This window comes from Neomonachus schauinslandi, chromosome 9 (assembly GCF_002201575.2).
Source record: "Neomonachus schauinslandi chromosome 9, ASM220157v2, whole genome shotgun sequence".
Taxonomy (NCBI): domain Eukaryota; kingdom Metazoa; phylum Chordata; class Mammalia; order Carnivora; family Phocidae; genus Neomonachus; species Neomonachus schauinslandi.
The window spans coordinates 26,826,028-26,845,267 of record NC_058411.1 but is presented as its reverse complement, the minus strand read 5'-3'; the positions used below and the strand labels follow the sequence as shown (position 1 = coordinate 26,845,267).

General features: G+C 49.9%; 3 protein-coding genes across 9 annotated transcripts in view; 1 reads left to right on the top strand and 2 right to left on the bottom strand.

Moving 5' to 3' along the window:
- Positions 1-435: 435 nt before the first annotated feature.
- Positions 436-8,263, bottom strand: NPC2 (NPC intracellular cholesterol transporter 2). Its single transcript, XM_021679559.1, has 4 exons — positions 8,080-8,263; positions 4,719-4,826; positions 3,442-3,614; positions 436-1,141 (listed from the first exon to the last, which is right to left on the bottom strand). The coding sequence occupies exons 1-4, from the start codon at positions 8,159-8,161 to the stop codon at positions 1,055-1,057; spliced, it is 450 nt and encodes a 149-aa protein (XP_021535234.1). The 5' UTR covers positions 8,162-8,263; the 3' UTR covers positions 436-1,054.
- A 328-nt stretch (positions 8,264-8,591) lies between these two features.
- On the top strand, positions 8,592-10,157 carry ISCA2 (iron-sulfur cluster assembly 2). 2 transcript variants are annotated; one of them, XM_021679561.1, is made up of 4 exons: positions 8,592-8,698; positions 8,901-9,003; positions 9,139-9,254; positions 9,667-10,157. In XM_021679561.1, exons 1-4 carry the CDS (start codon positions 8,628-8,630, stop codon positions 9,839-9,841), a joined length of 465 nt encoding a protein of 154 aa, XP_021535236.1. In that variant the 5' UTR covers positions 8,592-8,627; the 3' UTR covers positions 9,842-10,157. The 2 variants fall into 2 exon arrangements, with proteins under 2 accessions (XP_021535236.1, XP_021535235.1); XM_021679560.1 differs by having other exon boundaries at positions 8,898-9,003.
- Positions 10,158-13,885: 3,728 nt separating this feature from the next.
- The window catches only part of LTBP2 (latent transforming growth factor beta binding protein 2), a 100,790-nt gene continuing 95,435 nt past the window's right edge, over positions 13,886-19,240 (bottom strand). For 5 of the 6 annotated variants that reach the window (XM_021679788.2, XM_021679785.2, XM_021679787.2 and 2 more), the window contains 9 exons: positions 19,008-19,151; positions 17,945-18,136; positions 17,740-17,823; positions 16,891-17,019; positions 16,460-16,597; positions 16,207-16,374; positions 15,641-15,922; positions 14,504-14,653; positions 13,886-14,050 (listed from right to left, as the gene is read on the bottom strand). In XM_021679788.2, the coding sequence (XP_021535463.1) occupies positions 13,905-14,050; positions 14,504-14,653; positions 15,641-15,922; positions 16,207-16,374; positions 16,460-16,597; positions 16,891-17,019; positions 17,740-17,823; positions 17,945-18,136; positions 19,008-19,151 (1,433 nt within the window). In that variant the 3' untranslated portion in view covers positions 13,886-13,904. Of the gene's footprint in view, positions 14,051-14,503; positions 14,654-15,640; positions 15,923-16,206; positions 16,375-16,459; positions 16,598-16,890; positions 17,020-17,376; positions 17,509-17,739; positions 17,824-17,944; positions 18,137-19,007; positions 19,152-19,240 lie in introns of those variants that run through there. The other variant, XM_021679790.1, reaches the window with a different exon arrangement.

Sequence of the window (19,240 nt, the reverse complement as noted above, 5' to 3'; positions counted from 1 at the left end):
CAACCTCTTACTCTCTGCCCCCCCCCAACCCCCGCCCCCAATTTAGTTCCCTTGACCTTTCAGATGTTATCATTCAACTAGGTGGTATTTGCTTTCACTGCTTCTCTCAAGCACACCTGCTGGTGGGAAGAGTGTGCAAAATAGAGCAAAATGATAATGTCATTTTGTATAAAACAGATAGGTAAGTCTAATTGGGCGAAGAAGGCAGAAAGGGCAGTGTCTGAAAGAGTCATGTCTTTCCCGCACTCCAGGACCATGGGACCGGGTGTCTGCCTTCCACAGATCTGGGGGAAAACACTCTGAAAGAAGCAGGTGACCACCACCAACATGCAGAAGACAAGACTGCCAAGTTTTATTTATTTCAAAAGGACATTTCCAGGTGCATAAAGAGGCCACAAGTTAGTGTTGTTAAAAAAAAAAAAAAAACCAAACATCTGCTGATCAAGTGCTACATTTAATGAAAACCACCTAAGACAGAAAAGGAGACAGGAGATCACCATAGAGGACTGGCCGCTCCGAGGTGGGTTTCTGCGGCAGAGCACCTCCCCTCCACCGAGATGCTGGGCACCACTGAACAGCAGGTCACTGTCGTCGAAGCGGCGGAGCTAGCGCTGCTGGCCCAACGCACTGACTCCGGGAGGCACTTGGAGATGAGGAACTTGCAGACGTAATATCCCAGGAGGTGGGGGAGGTCTGGAACCCGTGCTCTGCTGCCAAGGCCGATAACCCGAGGGCAAGTTATCCAATAGCCCTACGCAGCCTCGTTCGGGTCCTGACCGGCTGGACCCTCCTTATTCCAACAGCAAAAAACACTGAAGACAATTCAATCCATGCCTATCCCTCCCTCTCTCTTCTTTCCTCCAACCCTTCACAAAAGATATTACAAGGGCAATAGTTCTGAGCTCTCAGGAAACAGGGTCTGGAACCTTCTGGAGGCTGAGAGGCATAAAACAGTGGTGTAGAAATTCCTTTCATCTTATGGCACTGATTTAGGTTAGACTGGATTTCTCCTGTGCTCTCTCACCCCCAGACGGACATACTGGCAGCAAAAGATCTAGCCTTCAATCTGCACTGGGATTTCCCAGCAGAAGAGACGCTGGTCTTTGTCGCCCAGGAGCTCCCACTGAACCACCAGTTTTATCTGGAGAAAGTGAAAAAAATTGGGAAAAATGAAAGCAGGACCTCGCCTCGATCCAGAACAGGTTTAACTATGAATCCTAATAACAAACTGCCTAATTCCTCAGATCTTTCTTCTTAGATCACACCATCACGAAGGCTGCCTGAGATGTGGACCCAGCCTGTGGCCTTAAGCTCAGAAGAGCAAACCAAGTCACATCTGTGATGCGGTGTTCATGGCACCACATACTCACCTCATTAGCTCCTCAGATATAATTTCTAAAGCATCCTTTTCCCTCTTAGATCAATGGTACAAAATGAAGCCTTGCACAGGAGAGAATTTTACATTTAAACAATCTCTTATGTGTTTGGCAATCTGATCCAGCTTTTTCCAAGCATAACCACTTAAGAGCAGAGAGTAGAATGTCAGATTCGTAGGCATAACAAAATACCTTGTTACTGGTACTGAAGATGTCAACACACAAAGGATGTCCCTAGAAGTTTATGATTGTATGAATAATTTCTGGAACAATAATGCTTTGTAGCAATACCTTCCTGGAGCTGTTATACCTTCCTGGAGCTGTGGGTTTTTTTGTTTGTTTTTTTTAATAATACACCTCGTTAGAAATCTCTGCTTTGATATGTTATACTATGAACTGCCCCTTCTAATTCTTAATAAATCACCAATAATTTTCCAGTCCTTTCTTATGTAGACAACTCCTTACTTGTTATTAGTTACTACCTCTAATTTGTACTCAAATGTTTCTTTACAACACAACATTTGAGTGACCGGGATACCTGGCTTCTCGAACCTTTTAAGTTTTTCAAGACTAGTACACGTTGGGGCGCCTGGGTGGCTCAGTCATTAAGCGTTCGGCTCAGGTCATGATCCCGGGGTCCTGGGATCGAGCCCCGCATCGGGCTCCCTGCTCAGCGGAGAGCCTGCTTCTCCCTCTCCCACTCCCCCTGCTTGTGTTCCCTCTCTCGATGTCTCTCTCTCTCTGTCAAATAAATAAATAAAATCTTAAAAAAAAGACTAGTATACGTTAACTGTTTCACTTAGTGCTTAAATTAATACAGTTTAAGCCGTTTTTCAAATGAAATGTAATTCACTTAACAATAACTACCATATACTAAGTGCGTACTATGTGGCAGGCCCTAATTAGACATTCCATGTAAGTGACCAGAGACTCAGAAATGCCAGTGATTTTATGGATACCCTGCAAATTAATCTACAAACCTGTTCTTGACCTGTAGGGTCTCCGACATCCCTTAAACACAGATACCCTCTATTAGAGTCTCTTTGCAATGTTCTTTAATGACTTGCCATTTCTAGAAAATAAATGGCCAGGTTGCTCCTGGGTTCTCCTTGATTTCCTTTCAAAACAATGCAGCTTGTTTTCCTTTATGGAAAACAGGAATCCCTTTACTTCCTCCATTCTTATCAGGATTCCTATCTTTAATACACGCCCATTCCAACAGCTTCTGCCTCACAAGTGTCTGGTAGAAAAAGAAGTAGGTATAGCAGGGTGAGTCAGAGGGGAAGGTAGGGGCTGGAGATGGATGCAGGGGAGAAAGAATTGTGTGGAAAAAGTGACCTCTCTGCTCTGGAGCTGGGACATTACTGCTCTCTTAAGAGATTAATGGAGAAACCAGAATTTTTTGGTAACAACTTGACATCTTGAACTATTTGATACCTGCCTAAAATCTTTTTTTTTTTTTTTTAAAGATTTTATTTATTTATTTATTTGACAGAGAGAGAGATAGCGAGAGCAGGAACACAAGCAGGGGGAGTGGAAGAGCGAGAAGCAGGCTTCCTGCCGAGCAGGGAGCCCGATGTGGGACTCGATCCCAGGACCCTGGGATCACGACCTGAGCTGAAGGCAGACGCTTAACGACTGAGCCACCCAGGCGCCCCTGCCTAAAATCTTTTAACAGTGCACAGGTTTTGGGGGTCACAAGGCCTGGCTCTAGATCTAGATGTAATATTTCTGAGCCTATTGCTTAACATCGGAGGCTCAAATTTTGTCATTCATAAAACAGACATAATATTGCCTCAGCAAAGGGTGGTCATGAAGATCCAGGGAAACACTGTATATCAAAATGGCATCAAGAGGTGACAAAGAACAGAGGGACATGGTGACAATTATCTGTCCTACCTCAGGATTCCTAACACTCCAACTCATCTCCTCCTCCTCAGCCCCCAAGCTTCTGCTTCTTCATCATAGAGAGATGAAAGACCCCAATCTTTTCTTTCTGCCCCCTCTCCTCAGATTTCTCATCTAGTCATAGGCCTTCAGCGTCCTGAATGACAAGGTCACTTACAGAGGGGTACTCATTCTTCACTGGTAGTTTATTCAGGTAGCTGTAGGTCTTGTCTTTTTGGATGGGGCAATTGATTCCACTCTTACAACCATCAGCCTCAGGAATGGGAAAGGGCACTGGGACACCCAACACGATGCCATGCACCACGGCTTTGCTACTTTGAGATGGAATATCTAAGAGGAACAAAAGAGAATCAGATAGTGAAGGGAACAGCCTATACTAAACCCTAAGTAAAAAATTCAGATATGTTCCCAAGCAACGGCATTGCGAGGATAGCAAATCATAAAGTCTGTACTTCTTAATTCCTAGGGTCTATTTCTCTTTGTAGTTATGCTTAATACCTCTGTGAATGCTACCGAATAAGTATTCACTCCAAAAAAAAAAAAATCAACTGAGAGGGTTGTTTTCTTTGCTCTCACCCCCACCTTGCTCTTCACTGTCTTTCAGTTTCTCAGGAAAATCAGAGCTACATAAATAACCTTACCCAACAGAGTAACTGAGTTTTTTGGCAGTAAACTTTCTGTTTATTAATTATATCAGCTTCTGTCAAAGTGTACAGGGTATCTTAGAGTTTTAGAAGATTGGTTTCTGAATTCTCAAATGACCTGCCCACAGGATTCCATTAGAAATTAAGAACAAAATGGAAAGGAATCTCCACAGAAATGCCATGGGCTGTAACAGTAAGAGATAACCCTTTAGAAACTGGGTAAGATTAGAAAGAAGAGGTACATTTCTTGCTATCCCTCTGCCCTCCATATCACAAGTTGGGCAGGGGGAATAAATACAATAAAATTAGGGCAACTAGGGTTATGAGCTATTAGGTTATCCTGCAGATCCAGAATATTGGCTCTGTTTGTTTCTTTCTGGTTTGGGGATTACTTTCGTTTAGAAGGTACATTTTTGGTTTGGGACAGTAGAGGGGGCAGGGTATCATCCAGGAGAGAAAACAACTCTAGTATTTAGAGTTGTCTTTAGGCTTAAAGAAGATGACAGGAACGTTGAGATTTCTTATTGGACTGCCCCGTCTAGTTCCACAGGATAGAAAGTAAGGAAAGGATTCATGGTAGATGCCCTTTCTAGAAGTGAAGCTGAGATTTTTTCTTGGGTCCCAAATGAATTCCTTAAACCTTACAGAAGGTAAGTCTGAGCTTTGCACAGTTTGGAAGGGAGGTCACAGACGTCCTGACTGCAATGCCCCTACCCCACGCTCATTCCAATACTTGAGACTGTTGTTAGGCTTTAAGATAAACTTGAAGGCAAGAGCCACTTTTACTCACTACTGGTGAAGGTGACATTGACACTGTAAGACTGGCCTTTGTGCAGTTTGCAGGGCTGGGTGGGGCATGGGTTCACATTCAGTTCCTTTATAACTCCAAGCCCAGAACCTGTTTAAAAAAAAGAAAAATGAATTGGAATAGGAGGGAAAAGAAACCACCTATGCTGTTGCCTACCTAATGGGAAGGTGCTCTGCTCTCCAGGAAACTCTTTGTATCTGATGGCTGAGAATGAATAAAATCAGTTAAGTATAAAAAGCCAGCTCCCCTGCTCTATACCCTGGGAGGGCTACACCAGGGAAAGTCATCCCCACCCCTCCTCCCATCCCCATGTGGGATTTAAAGCAGCATACACATGGCACAGTGTGGCTCAAGCCTCAGGCCTGCCCTATCCACCTGGACTCTTGAGACTGGCTGCTCCTGAACTGCTCCCCCCCCCCCCCCCCCCGCCCCGCCATGTCCTTCAGATCCTGTCCTGGTTTTGCTCTAAACTGGTGGTTGACCAGCTTTGTAAACCCCTACCAGGGAAAGCGATTTTCAGAATGCATCTGCAGCATATAGGCTTACACTCCACTTTGGAAACACGTGTTCTTCAAAATAAGTGTCTCTGAGACACGGTGTGTGTCTTTGCAGTCTAAACAAAGACAAAAGTGCTGTTTGTTCCCAATAAATGCTTGACCTAAACAGGTTAAGTAAAAATTTTTAAAAATCCCACTGCATCATCCAGGCCCCTGAAACTGGACAGCTGAATGGAGAGAATGCAAGCAAACTGCCTGTTAACACCACCTATGCCATGGAAAGCTTTTTTTTTTCAGAGATTTTATTTATTTATTTGACAGAGAGAGAGCACAAACAAGGGGAACGGCAGGCAGAGGGAGAGGGAGAGGGAGAGGGAGAAGCAGGCTCCCTGTTGAGGCTCGATCCCAGGATCCTGGGATCATGACCCAAGCTGAAGGCAGATGCCCAACTGAGCCACCCAGGTGCCCCCTCACCCCCACCCCAAGGAAAGCTTAAGCTCAGCCATCATGGCTAAGAGGTAGGCTCTGGGACCTGACACCTGGGTTTGCAATCTCATGGGCTCCATGACTTACTGAGAAACCTCAAAACAAGATACTTTACCCCTCTGGGGAAAATAACAGTGACTGCCTCAGGGGGTAAGTGAGGTAACACACTTAGAGCTCTTAGGTAAGTGTTTGCAACATAGTAGTGCTATGTTCATTTTATTGTAAGTGTAACAAGTAAGTGTTCATTTTATTACCATCACATGGGATTCAGTCCTCGAATTTAGTCTAGAATAGTTGCTCCTGGGTGGGTTAGCTAGTTCCTTTTTGACACAAAAGGTGGGCCTCTCCTTTGCAGTCACCAGGTTAGCTTAGCCTATAGGATATGAAGAGAAGCTCGTGTAGATGCACTTTGGCTTTCTCGGCCTGTGCCTGCTCTTGGGTGGGACAGTTTCATCATACAGACCAATACTGCTCCAGCTAGGTCTGTAAGGAAGAACTTGCCGTCCCTCATCCGCAGCATGCTTCTCCATCATGGGCAAAGTTCTCAAAATACACCTGTAAGAATTCTCTTCTTCAAGCACTGTCTTCCACTGTCCTCCTATCTTCTACAGACAGGAAAAAAAAAATATCTGGAACTTGAATCAACAACCTATTGAAAATCAGTGCTTATGCTAGAGCTTTCAACATCCACTTCTACCTGCTTCTTTCCAGCCTGGGTCACGTGATCTAGTAGGACCTGAGGAAAGGGGAGTACTTGTAGCTCCTTCATCCAGTTTTACTGAGAAGAGGTGCTTGGACTTTCAATGTCCACAGAACAAACTCCTCAGTCCTAACTGGCAAAAATAGCAAAACCAGTTTGCTTGGTCCCATTGCTTACGTGAAGAAATACCACTCCAGGGGAAAGGGTCAGTGGTAAAGTGGAACTCAACTTGAAAACCCTTTGATGTGGGCGCTGAAGTTTTTACATTATTTCCCAATTCCGAAGTCCATTGAAAATCTGTAACCGAAACCACCCCTCCCTTAACAAGTTCTTGCCATAGGTGGACTTCTGCTTTTTTCAAATGAGTAGAACAATATCTGGATTTGCTTTCCATAGTTGTTGTTGTTTTAATGTTAATGTTACCACTGAAACCCAAAGTGGTTCACAAACACCCACTAATTTCCTACTCCTTACTAGCTGTGGGAACTTGGAAAGTTACTCCATGTGCCTGATTCCTCATCTGTAAAACATCCTGAGGGTTGAGCGAGTTAATAAAGTTAATATAATATCTTCATCCAAATTTGGCCACTAAGTTTAATGGAGGGAAAGGCAGTAATTGGAGGTGGTAATACCATCTTTCAAGTGCCAGCAGTTCAGTGGAATAGCATTTAAGTATTAAGAGGCCAGCAGTCTTTACTCCTTAATCAATCCTGTCCCCTAGCCTAACTTTGCTTTTGCCTCAACATGAATTTTGATGATATAGTTAAGAGTATTTATTCCCTCATTTACTTTTCAACAAATAGTTATTGAGCAGTTACTATTACCTGGGCACTAGATATAAAGAATCAAACTTATTCTCGTTCCCATTCTGCTGGGTGACTTTGGGTAATTTATCGAACATCTCTGGAATTCAATGATTGACTCCAGGATCTCCAAGTTTTCTTCCAGCTCACTGATTCTATAAAATGTCTTCTTTCATTTACATTACACCTTTTCACTTCAAGAGAACGAATAATTCCATAGACTTGTCTCACTATTTCGTATCCGCCCCTCCCCCTTTGTGTTTCCCAACAAAGATCCCTACCACAGCGGCAAGGGGGGGGGGGTATGTATCACAAGGTCTGACCAGCAACACGAGTTTTATATGTAGGAGGAAACAGTGATTAAGAATCACAAAATTATACAGCCCAAAGGAAGTGGTTATGGAGTAAATCATGGAAAGGAGAGTTGACTTTTGACTTGTCAGCAAAAGGGAAATTAAAAATAAAAGCAAACGGCGTGGGGAGGGAGAGGTCATCTAAGACACAAGGCATATATAAAAAGAAGTTCTGCGCCCCACCGCTCACGCCCCGCGCAGCGTTGGGACCTTCAGTTGTCTGCCCTACAAACTTTAGAAAACTTGAGCAAAAGGCCCAGCTCTAGGAAATGTCCAGGGTCCCCAACCACGCGTCTCAGGAAAGAGACAAAGTTGTGTGCCGTTGGGTTTCGCCGCCCGCACCTTCTCTCCCGACCCCTGCCCACTCCAGCCCACTCCACGTCGCGTCCGCGGCTCAGCCTGGCCGCCCGCGGGACCCGCCCAACCTAGCGGGGCGTCTCGGCGCGGGGCTCCCGTGGGGCCTCCTGCAGAGGGCGCGGGAATCTCGGGCAGGTTCCGGCTCACCGCAGTCCTTGAAATGCACCGGCTCCGCCAGGGCGGAGGCGCCGAACGCCAAGAGCAGGAACGCGGCGACCAAGAAATGCATCGCAGCTGAACGGGTTCCCAGCGCGAGGAAGGAAGAAGCGACAGCCTCAGTCACAAGATAAACCTGCCGGGGCGGGCCGGGGGAGGAGCCCAGTCAGGCCACTCGTCACCAGCAACCAGGGCTGGGCCTGCCCGCGCCCCGCCCCCCGGTCCGGAGAGCCAAGCTTGACTCGGTCCCGCCCAGACGCCAGCTATCTCCGCCCATCTTGTCCGCACCGCGGCCCCGCAGGCTTGGATCCATCTCCGCCCCGCCCCCTCCTTGCTCCGGCGCTCCGCTGGGTTTTGTTGGTGCGCCCTCACTTCCGTAAATGGGAGCATTTCTAGCCAATCAAATCCCTTCTCCTCCAGCACCACCCAATAGGTATGCTCGGAGGCGGGGTCTCTCTGGGTCCCGCCTCCGAAGGCCCGGGTGGAGAAAGGGATTGGGCGACGCGAGGGCTGGGGTTTGTGGAGGTTTGTGGAGGAAGATGGCGGCCGTCCGCGGGTTATCTCTAACGGCCGCGGCGCTGAGGGCGGTCGCTCCCTGGGCAAGGGGCAGGTAACAAGCCTACGACAGCACCTGGGAAGGGTGTTAGGTTCTGCGCCTCCAGAACTAAGGGGGGAATTAAGGCCTGCGGGAGGCGAGGGTTTGGCGTGAGGCTGTCCAGGTGGAGGTCGTCAGGTTTGCCGTGAGGCTGTTCAGGTAGCAGTCACCAGGTGCCCCTCTGCTCCCGGGCTCATCCTCCTCCCTTGTGCAGCAGGCTCCTCGCGGCCTCTCGCAGACCTCAGGCTCGTCGGGAAGCGTCGTCCTCCAGCCCCGAGGCCGGCGAAGAGCAGATCCACCTCACCGCCAGCTGTGTCCAGGTAGGAGGCCGGACGCGGGGCGGCGGTACCGGGGAGAGGGCCAGGAGTGCAGGGACTTCCCCTTGGCCCACCTTTCTTGCCTGGCATTCTTGATCCCCCCTTTTGGCATTCTTGATCCCCGTTTTTGCATTTCAGAGACTTCTGGAAATCACCGAAGGGTCAGAATTCCTAAGGCTGGAGGTGGAGGGAGGTGGATGCTCCGGATTCCAATACAAATTTTCACTGGATACAGTTATCAACCCCGACGACAGGCAAGAAGGAAGGGGTGGGTCCTCAGAGAATGTGTGGGAGGGATAAAGGTGCACGTTTATTTCAAATTTAAAAGGTTTGCTAAGAACGCCTAACACCACCCTTCTCACATAGTGGGAATACAGTGAAGATTTGTTGTCATGATTCAGAGTAACTATGTTATAGGAGGAAAGCTGGCCTGCCTAGGTCCGTAGTGTAGAGTCAGGCTGGACTGGATTCCAGGCCTAAATCCCTAAACATTTACCAGTATTATTCCATTGACTCTTTTTGCCTCAGAGAAAAGCAGCACCTGTTAGATAATAAGGAATGCTTCTCCTGTATTTGGAAAAACAGGATGTGCACCCCAGGGCTCAGAGGGTGTTACGGTTTTGGTGTTTATGATAGTCATTAATGTCTTCCTCCTGTCTTTTTCAGGGTATTTGAACAGGGTGGGGCAAGAGTGGTGGTTGACTCTGATAGCTTGGCCTTCGTGAAAGGGGCCCAGGTGGACTTCAGCCAAGAACTGATCCGAAGCTCATTTCAAGTGTTGAACAATCCTCAAGCGCAGCAAGGCTGCTCCTGTGGATCATCCTTCTCTATCAAACTTTGATGCTGTGCTCGCTTTGGCAGCACATATACAAACTTTGATGTGATGACAGGTGACCCAGAGATTGCTACCACTTGTACCAATCTGAGGAACCTGGGATTGCTTCCCCATTACTTTCAAGGGGAAAGGCCTTATTGTTGCAGAATTGGTTTTATTTATGCAAGTTAGAGAGTGTTTGGGGGCAGCATACCCTACCTTTGCCCTAGTAAGGCATAATGCAAGAACCAAAGGCAAGGGAGCCCTGCATCTGCTTTATGTTGTGAATCTGCGTTTTTTGTTTGTTTGATGTTATTCATTTGAGAGAGAGAGAAGGAGCAGGGGAAGGGGCAGAAGCAGACTCCCCACTGAGCAGGGAGCCCAATGTAGGGCTGGATCCTGGGACTCCAGGACCATGACCTGAGCCGAAGGCAGTTATTTAATCGACTGAGACACCCAGGTGCCCCAGGTTTTTTTTTTTTTTTTTTAAGATTTTATTTGAGAGAGCAGGGGGGGGGGGGCGCAGGACAGAGGGAAAGGGAGAAGCAGACTTCCCACTGAGTAGAGAGCCTGAAGCAGGGCTTGATTCCAGGACCCTGAGATCATGACTCGAGCTGAAGGCAGACGCTTAACCAATTGAGCCACCCAGGTGCCCCTGTTGTGAATCTGCTTTATGTTGTTGGCTCAAAGCGGGGGGTCTCTTAGTCAATGTCCAGATCTTACCTTGTGGAATCGTACTCTTCAGTTATGTGATTGAGAGTGACTAGTGGTATGTGAACTGTAGGTGTCCCACCCACCCTTAGTTTGTGTGGGAATGTCGACAGATTACAAGGGATTAGGAGAAAACAGGTTTAGAAGTAAGAGATTAGGAAGGTCTACTAAAGTAGGTGTCCAAGAAGAACTTTGTAACTTTTCTAACTTCTAAGAATTGAAACCCGTTATTTCAGTCTTCTGTTATAAAGCACTGAGAGGAGGGATGACGTTTGGCAGGAGCATCCTATATAGAGAAGTGGGCAACACTGATTGTGTGGTGTAGCCCTCCCTTAAATGCTGGCTGAGCGTGGATAGCATGCCGCTGGTAGTGTGCAGGACCTAACATTGTCCACTGCAACATAATTAACGGTTTTGCATGTTTGTGTCAAAGGCAGGAAATTCCTCTACTTTTCTAGGTATCTAGCAGTGGTGTTTATGATTGCTCTTTTAAAATCCCTGTTTGCCATTTCTCCACAGAAATGCTACAGGGCTGTTTAAAGGAGTTTGCTTTAGGAAGTTTTGAAATAATTATGTGGCTTTAATTGTCAGATAAATATATATATAAAGAAGGGAGCATTTAAGCAGTCTATGGCCAAAGCTGTATTTAAAAATATTTTATTTTTTTGGAAAGGTAATACACATGGTACAAAATTCAGAGAGACACAAAAGGGGATACAGTGAAAAGTCTTCCAATCCTGTACCCATCCACCCTGTCACCCCCCCCATAAACCACTGTTGTTTCTAAGAATTTACCCTATAGGTATAATCCCATAGATATAATGTGAAATAACATATACACAAGAATATTCATTATAGCATTACTTATAATAGCAAGAGATAGGAAACAATGGAAATGTCCATCAATAGGGGACTGACTAAATAAATTATGATTTATCCATTCAGTGGAATAGTATACAATTATAAAATAGAATGAGAGTTCTTCATGTGCAAGTCTGGATTAAGTGAAAAAAGCAAAGTGCAGAACAGCAGGCATAGGATGCTATTTGTGTTTTTGATACAAAGAAATATGTGTATGTGAATGAAGTTTTTCTGGCTGAGCAGGAAGGCGAGGGTTGGGAGGAGGCGTAGCGCCAGTGGGTATATGGAAGAGTGGTAAGAAGTTCTCTGAACCATGGGGTGTAAGGCAGAGTGGCGAGGATGAGGCCAGCAGATACCCAGTTGTCTTCCCCCTTTCTTTAGACAACTAGCAGCACATGGTCCACTTTGTTACACAGCCTTCTTTCCCCGCTTAGTCTATTTTGGATTTCTTCTCAAGGTATTAAGAGCCTTTTTTTTTTTTTCATTTTTAGGCCTCCGTAGTAGCAACTAATTGCTTCTAATCTTTTGCTGTTACAAGTAATGCTATAATAAATAACCTCTTACACGTGTTCACATTTGGTGAGAATATATCTGAAGGTTAAATTCCTAGAAGAGTCAAAGAGTAAGTGCTTTTATAATTTCGAAAGACATTGCCATATTATCCTCTTCAGAAGTTGTGTCAGTTTAAGCCCCTGTCAGCTGTGTATGTGAGTCCCTCTTTCAGCAGATGCTTGCCAACTAGGAGTCTTAACAAACTTCTGATCTTTGCCAATCTGAGAGTTTTAAAAGTGTGTCTCGTGTGGTTTTAACTCGCATTTTTTTTGTTATGAATATTTTCATATGTGTAAGAACTACATATTTTTGTCTGCTGAAAACATCTCAACTAGTATAGTGACGTAGAGCAAATTGTTTGGACTCTGCGTGTCTCCATTTCCTCATCTATAAATTGGGAATAAAAATAGTAGGATTGCTGGATGATTAAATGAAATTTGTGTTGAGCACTCAATATAGTGCCTGGCACATAACAAGCATTCAATAAGTTATTATGGGATGGCTGACAATTAGAGCAGCAGGTAGGACAGGACAGATTAATAGTATCCATCTCCATGTCTTCAGGCACATCTTGTTCATTACATTGCCTTTCATCAGACAAATGCAAAGGCAGAGCTTTCCTTGTCTTAGAAGAGTAAAGAATCTTTTCCCATTGGATTCTAATCATAGGCTATTGGCAGAGCTGGCAAAAGGATAGGCACAGCCTCATGTCTAATATTTAGGCTTAGACAACATGGTAAAAAAATTTGGTTTAATATGAAATAAAAACAAAAACAGGAGCCCAAATGTACGTTTCTTTATTCCACCATGGTTCTAAACTCCTAGCTGGCCAAGGATGGAGTGGGTCTCTCCTTATAAACTGAGAGGGATGCCAGATGCCATTTTTGAAAGAAAGACATCAAGGGCTTCTGAGTAGAGAGAAGAAACAACATGGGAAATCTGGCTTCCCCTAAACCAGACTGCACTGTATTTCACAAGCTAGAAAACAGACCCCTTTATTTTTAGTACCTCAAACTGGTATCCACAAAAGGAGAGCCCAGGAGAGGTTTGTGTCCTGTAAGTAGCGGTGTCTATTTAATACAGGTCTTCGGAGGTGGGCCCCCGGCCTGTGGCAGGCTTGCTGTGGTTGGTGCACGGGAGCTGCCGCGGGTAGATTGCGAATGTTTACCCAAAGCTACTGAACAGTTTCATTAGCCTTGTTGAAAGCCTTGGCTCCCCCTTTCTTATCACCTCCCCATATTTTTCATATTGCCCTCTTGCTGCGTTCTCCGTCTCCGTGCTCCCCTTCATTTGCGTCTCTCACACTCAGCAAGCTACAATCAGTCTTGCTCCTCTGAGATGAGGAGATGTTCCGCCCCTGCCTGGGGCCGCAGAACTGCTACAGGATGGACAGGTGGCAAAATCTGGCCCAGAGAGATTGGTTGAGGTGATGGTTCTTGGGAGGAGGCCTTGGAGTCACTCCCCAAACGTCCCCCAATCCTTTTTTGCTCAAGAGATACTGAAGGACCATACCTGGGCAGATGTAACCTCTGACCCAGTTGTGGAATCATCAGGATGTTATGTGGATCGTGACTGGGAAAGGGTGTCAGCAATGTGAGGCCGAACGACCTTGCATGTTTGCACAGCTTGAGGGGGTGGATGAGGGCCATCCTTTGGTAAGCATCCCATAGCAAGGCCAGGACAGGTGGCAGACTGATCCTCACGGCCAGTGGCTGAAGCATTAAAGCATTTGGTGGTGTTTGAGCCAAGCAAGGGCATGGCAGCATGAAGGCAGTGATAGAAGCTCACAGCCAGGGCCTAAGCTGGGAGAGCTGAAAAGCAGGCAGGGCTGGCTGGGAGGCTGGGCTGCAGGGCCTTCTGCCTGCTTCTTCACGGTGTCTTCCCAGCTAGGAAAGCCTCCTCTAGGCCCCTGCCTGTGGCTGGGGCCCATTTCCAGGTAGCTGTCCACACCGACCCCTCCTCACTGCTACTCCTTGGCAGTACAGTGTGGGGGGCCTGCCTCGGCCACATAACCTGGGGAGCAGTGGCAGCGGTAGGAGCCCTCGGTGTTCTCGCAGTGACCATGGGCACAGAGTGCAGCAGGCCCGTTCAAGTCATCACACTCATTCACATCTAAGAGGAAGGGAGGGAAGAGAGCGCTGTAGGGAACCCGGGTCCCTCTGCTTCTGTGGCCACTAAGCTCTGGCCCCTGCCCAGCAGTGGAATCCTACACGTGGCAGCCGGAAGCCGAAGTCACTGCCCAAAACTAAGCTTCTCAGAGACACAGAGCAGGTGGTAGTGAACCCATGCTGTGCCCCTGAGAGTGACCGTGCTCCCCTGTCCCTTTCCTCTGCCTAGGAATCTCCATGAAAGGGTTTTCTGTACCCAGCAGGAGACCTTCCTTTGGCACGCTCTCACGGCTTGGCCTGGCTCCAGACGCCACACTAGGGGGAGCAGTGGGTTTCCCAGCCACCCTAAGTTCAGTCCTGTATTTCTAACTGAGCAGTGGGGCTGGTCTGACCTTTCCACCTGGAGCCATCAGGGTCCTCCTGCTCCCTGGGCGTTGCCACTCAGATCAACACTTACCCACACACGCCATGTGGGCCATGTCCAGCTGGAAGCCCTCAAAGCAGTCACAGGTGTAGCCCTCCCTCACGCGCACACAGCGGCCATTCTCACAGCCGTTCAGGACGCCGCATTCCTCTGCCTGCAGCCCTTCGAAGCCGGCCTGGTGCTCTGGTAGGAGGGAGTCAGAGAAGGAAGCTGAGGCCTTGCACCCGACCCTGGGGCCCTCACCCTCCACCACGAAGGGCTGCTCCTGTTGAACTCCTAAGGTCCGGGTTGGGAGGATCTGAATGCCTCACGGAAAGCTGCTGAAATAAAAGGCTGTATCCTTAAGAAATAAGTATGTGTCATCACTTACGGTGGCAGAGACATGCGGTGCTTTAAATGTCAGCTCCAGGAAGGCTGAGACTCACTACTTTCACAGTGCCAGGGCTCCGGAGCAAGTGGGTGTCTACAGTTTTGGTTTTGTTGTGGTTGGTGGTGTTTAAAATCTTTGTATAGTTTTTTTGTGGGGAGGAGATTGGCAGCAAGAGGGGATTACCCTCACTCAACGCAAAGCCGAACCTAGGGATCTGCTTGAATCTCTCCTTTCTAAGCAGCTCCCAACCCCTGAGAAAGACCCGGCCCCTAATCCCCGCGCAGCCTTAGTCTGACGCAGGGGCTGTGCTCGCGGCAGCTACGTCTGTCGCACAGGTGCCAGGCCTGGCTTCTTAGAATCCCAGTCCTGCATGCTGGGGTCATTGCCACCAACAAACCGAGTCACCAGAGCAGGCCTTTAAAGTGATTAGAAATCCTTAACGCACATTTCAGGTGACAAGTGTGAGCTCGTAGAGCAGGTTATTCTGCACACTGAGTGGCGTGGAGGGAGAAACACAGAGCGGAGTGTACCTGCTTTCCCTTGTTCTCTCAGCTCCCTCAGGGAAGCTTTTGAGGTCGAGGTGGTGTCCTGTACCTCTTTGTGTCCCCTGTGCCAGTTTATCAGAGAGAGTTGTTAGGGTCTGAGCCGGGCATTTGGAGTTGGCCCTTGAGTGACCTGAGAGGGCTCGGTGGGTCTTCCCTCCTTGGCCCTGCCCTGCCGGCAGTGATTAGTAGGTAGAGGAGGCAGGAGAGAAACCGCTGCGGGGCCCACCGCTTCCCCATGTGGGCGGCAACACAGACCTGGCCCGCTGGCCACGTAGTGGGGCTGGAGGTCCGAGGGCTGCAGGGGTGACTCAAGAACTGGTGTGTGGTCCCCGGTGCGGCTGGCTGTGTTGGGGAAGGGTGGCTCTGGGATGGTGTCCTCAGGGCCCAGGTAGTTGTAGAAGGGGGCCCCATCGGGGCCGTAGAGGCTGTAGTGCAGGTCCTCGGGCCCAGGGCCGTACTCATAGCCTGGCCGGAAGTGGACCCCCGCCTCCCGCTCCGCTTCAATCCGGGCCACGTTGCACAGCTGAGCATAGACCTCTGTCAGGGAGGAGGGAGACGGAAGCTGCCAAGTTCCTGCTAGCTAAAGCCTGGTGTGCTGTCCCCCGGCTCACTGCCCGGGGAGAGGGAACATGCTGCGACTGGTCCGCTCCGGGAGCTCCCGGCTGTACTCTTCCCCCCCCCCCCCCTTTTTCCCCAAGCAGTAGGGATGGAAGACAGGGCCACACTCTGCTTGCTCTACTTCTAAATCCCTCCCTCCAAGGTGAGAGCATCCCCTTCCCTAGGGCCCCTCCCTCTGAGCAGGCACGGGTCACCCTTCTCACCGGAGCTCCTGGGGGGGCAGAGGGCACACTGCTGGCTCCAGGCCTCGCCGTCCTGGCAGCAGCATTCCGTGTAGGTGGTGCGGCGCCCGTGCAGGGCTTGGCTGCACACGTAGTTGGTGACTCTTTTCCAGCAGATGTCCGTGTGGATGTCGTGGTCAGGCAGGTCCTCTGGTGGCACAGGGCCCAGGGGCACGTGAGCCCTCCCAGCCCAGAGCCAGTCTCCCTGCCGCCCTACCGCTCCAGGCCTACTGACCAGTGCTCCCGGTGCTGTTCACGCAGCGCTGCTGGCTGAGGTCCAGGGTGAGGGGGGGGCTGCAGAAGCAGTGGAAAGAGCCTTCGGTGTTCACACACTCACCATTCTCACATGCCATGGCCTGGCACTCGTCGTGATCTGGGGTGGCAGAAAGAAGGAAGGAATATGTGGGGCACTACCAAGGCAGCTTGCCCACGGACCGTCTTCATGGAAGGAGGTTTTCTGGTAACTGATAATGAAGAGTAGCACCCTGCTTCCCCCTCGTCCCCGACCCAGCCCAGCCTGCGAGGCGCCTCCCCAGGGATGCCTTTCCGACAGGGGCTCACATGCAAGCCCTGACAGCGCCACGGCTCCCCTCCCGTCCGGCCCGCCGGCTGCCTCAGGAACCACCAGCACTGATGGGGCCCGGGAGGGGTGGTGTGCGTCCTCACCCTCGCACTTCCTGAGGACGGCGTTGTAGTGGTAGCCGGGGTTGCACAAGCAGATGTAGCCAGGCACCGTGTTGAGGCACCGGCCATTCTGGCAGAGACCAGGCTCAAACATCACACACTCCTCTGCATCTGTGGGAGGGCAGAGACGACGGGAGGAGCTGGACGAAACAGAACTTAAGACGAGGGGCTCCAAAGCCAGGCTCCCTGGGTGGGAATCCTGGTGCGGCCACTTGCTAGTCCGGTGACTTTGGGCAACTGAGTTCTCCTTGCCTCCGTTTCCTACCTGAAAAATGTGGCTACTATGACTTAACCTCTTATCGCTGTTATGAAGATTAAAAGGTTAATATAGGTAAGTGCTTACATAGTGCTTGGCACATAGCAAGCACTTAAGGAAAGCCACTTCTGTTTCTATTCTATTTCCGTCTCTTCAGGATTAGGGCACCGAAGGGCTCATACCTGAACTACCCACCTTGAGTGTGGGTTCCCCGAAGTTTCTGGCTTTGTAAGTGGGGCCAGGGGGATAAGCAGCTGTCTCTGTACAGAAGTACTCCCCACCCTGACCTTGTGCCCCATGACTGGGTTAGTCATGGCGTCATGGTTTGTTCTGGAGGGTTCAGCCTTGGGGGAGCAGAGGAACCGAGGTCGGGTTATATGGACACCTCCAGGAGGGACTCAGGGCAGACCTCTCAGCTGCAAATCTGCAGGTAGTCAGCCCTGGGACAGGAACGAGGGAAGCGACCTGGGAGGCCGGGGCTGCATGCAGAACTTCTCCCGGGGGCCTCCCGGAGGACCAGGGTGGGCCCCTGTAAGTGAGCGGAGTTTGGGGAGGAGGGTCTCTAGGGAGGTTACCTGTGTATGTGGTCTGTCCAAACATCCAGGCTCCGTCCACGGGGATGTAGCCTTTACCACTAGGGCAGATCTCACTGAATTCAACTGTGCAGGGAGGCATCCAAGCTTAGAGGCAGAAGGGCTCTGCCCCCCTTCCTCTCTCCCCTTCTTCCAGATTCACTGTACAGAGCTGACACTGAGCATCTGGGACCCTTGGGGGCCTTACCTGAGTCCTCAGCTGGGCAGGGGTCACAGGCATCCCCCCAGCTGGCACCCTGGGTGCAGCAGCACTCGGCCCGGGTGGTGTTCCGGCCCAGAAGGCTGGAGCAGGGCAGCTGGCCGTTCTGCCCGGAGAAGCATTCCATGCGGATGGGGCCTGGGGCGCGGTCCCCTGGCGGGGCCTCAGGAATACTCTGACCTGCGTGTGATAGATGCCCTTTATCACTGTCTGTCCCTGGCCCTCTGGGGCACCCTAGCTTTTGAATTTATTTTCATGGTTTTACGTTTATATAGCACTTCACAGTGTACAGCATGCTTTTACCTGTATCGTCTCCCTCGATGCTCTTGACAGTATTATATCAGCTCCCTTTTGCACATGAGGCAGTTGAGGCTGAGAGAAGCTACGTGACTTGCCACGGCCACCAGCTATTAAGTGGCACTGACCCCAGCTCTTCTGGTGCCCAAACCCCTACTCTTTCTGGAATAGCTCCCTGCCGCCCCCAGTACAGGAGGTGCCCCCAGTCCGTGGCCTACCATATGGGCAGCCCCTCCATTCCTCAGCCCACACTGTACCCCAGCCCCTCCCACCTTTCCTTGTTCCAGGTCTTGCTTTCATTTTCCCCAAGTCAGAGGAGGCCATCTGAGTCCTGGGCCAGCCTGGGGTGAGAGGCTGAACCCAACAGCTCTGGGGTGGAGTGGGCAGGAGAGAGTGAGGCTCAGCTCAGCTTCATGGCCTCCCTCACCGAAGGGCTCCCTGGGGTCACTCTGAGGCTCAATCTGAGATCCCTAGGTACCGTAAGTTGGCATCCGTTCTTCCTGAGCCCCCTGTAGGGTTGTCACAGCCCCAAGCCTCCAGGACATTCCCTGACCTGGGACAGACGTCCTCTTGTCTTGACGTTTGCCATACTCTGACTCCTCACTGTGTTCTACTCCTGTCCTAAGTAGCACCCTTGCGCACACGGCCCTGGGCCCGGCCCAGGCTCCCTCTCAGTAGCCGGAGCAGTGGAAGCGCTCTGTAAGCCGCAGAGCGCTCATGCATAATGACGGCATAGAGTATGGGGCGTGCTCACCTCCGGCCACCCGCGGGCGACAGTGGCCCTCCTGAGCGTCGTACTCCTCCAGGTCGCTGGCACAGAGGCACAGGAAGGAGCCCTCCACGTTCTCACAGAGCGCCGCCCCACACACCGCCAGCATGAGCTCACACTCATTCACGTCTGCCAGGCACGAGGACAGGCTTGGGGCGGGAAAAGGGAGAACACCTTCCTGCGCCGCTGTGCCCGCGACCTGGAGGAGTACGACGCTC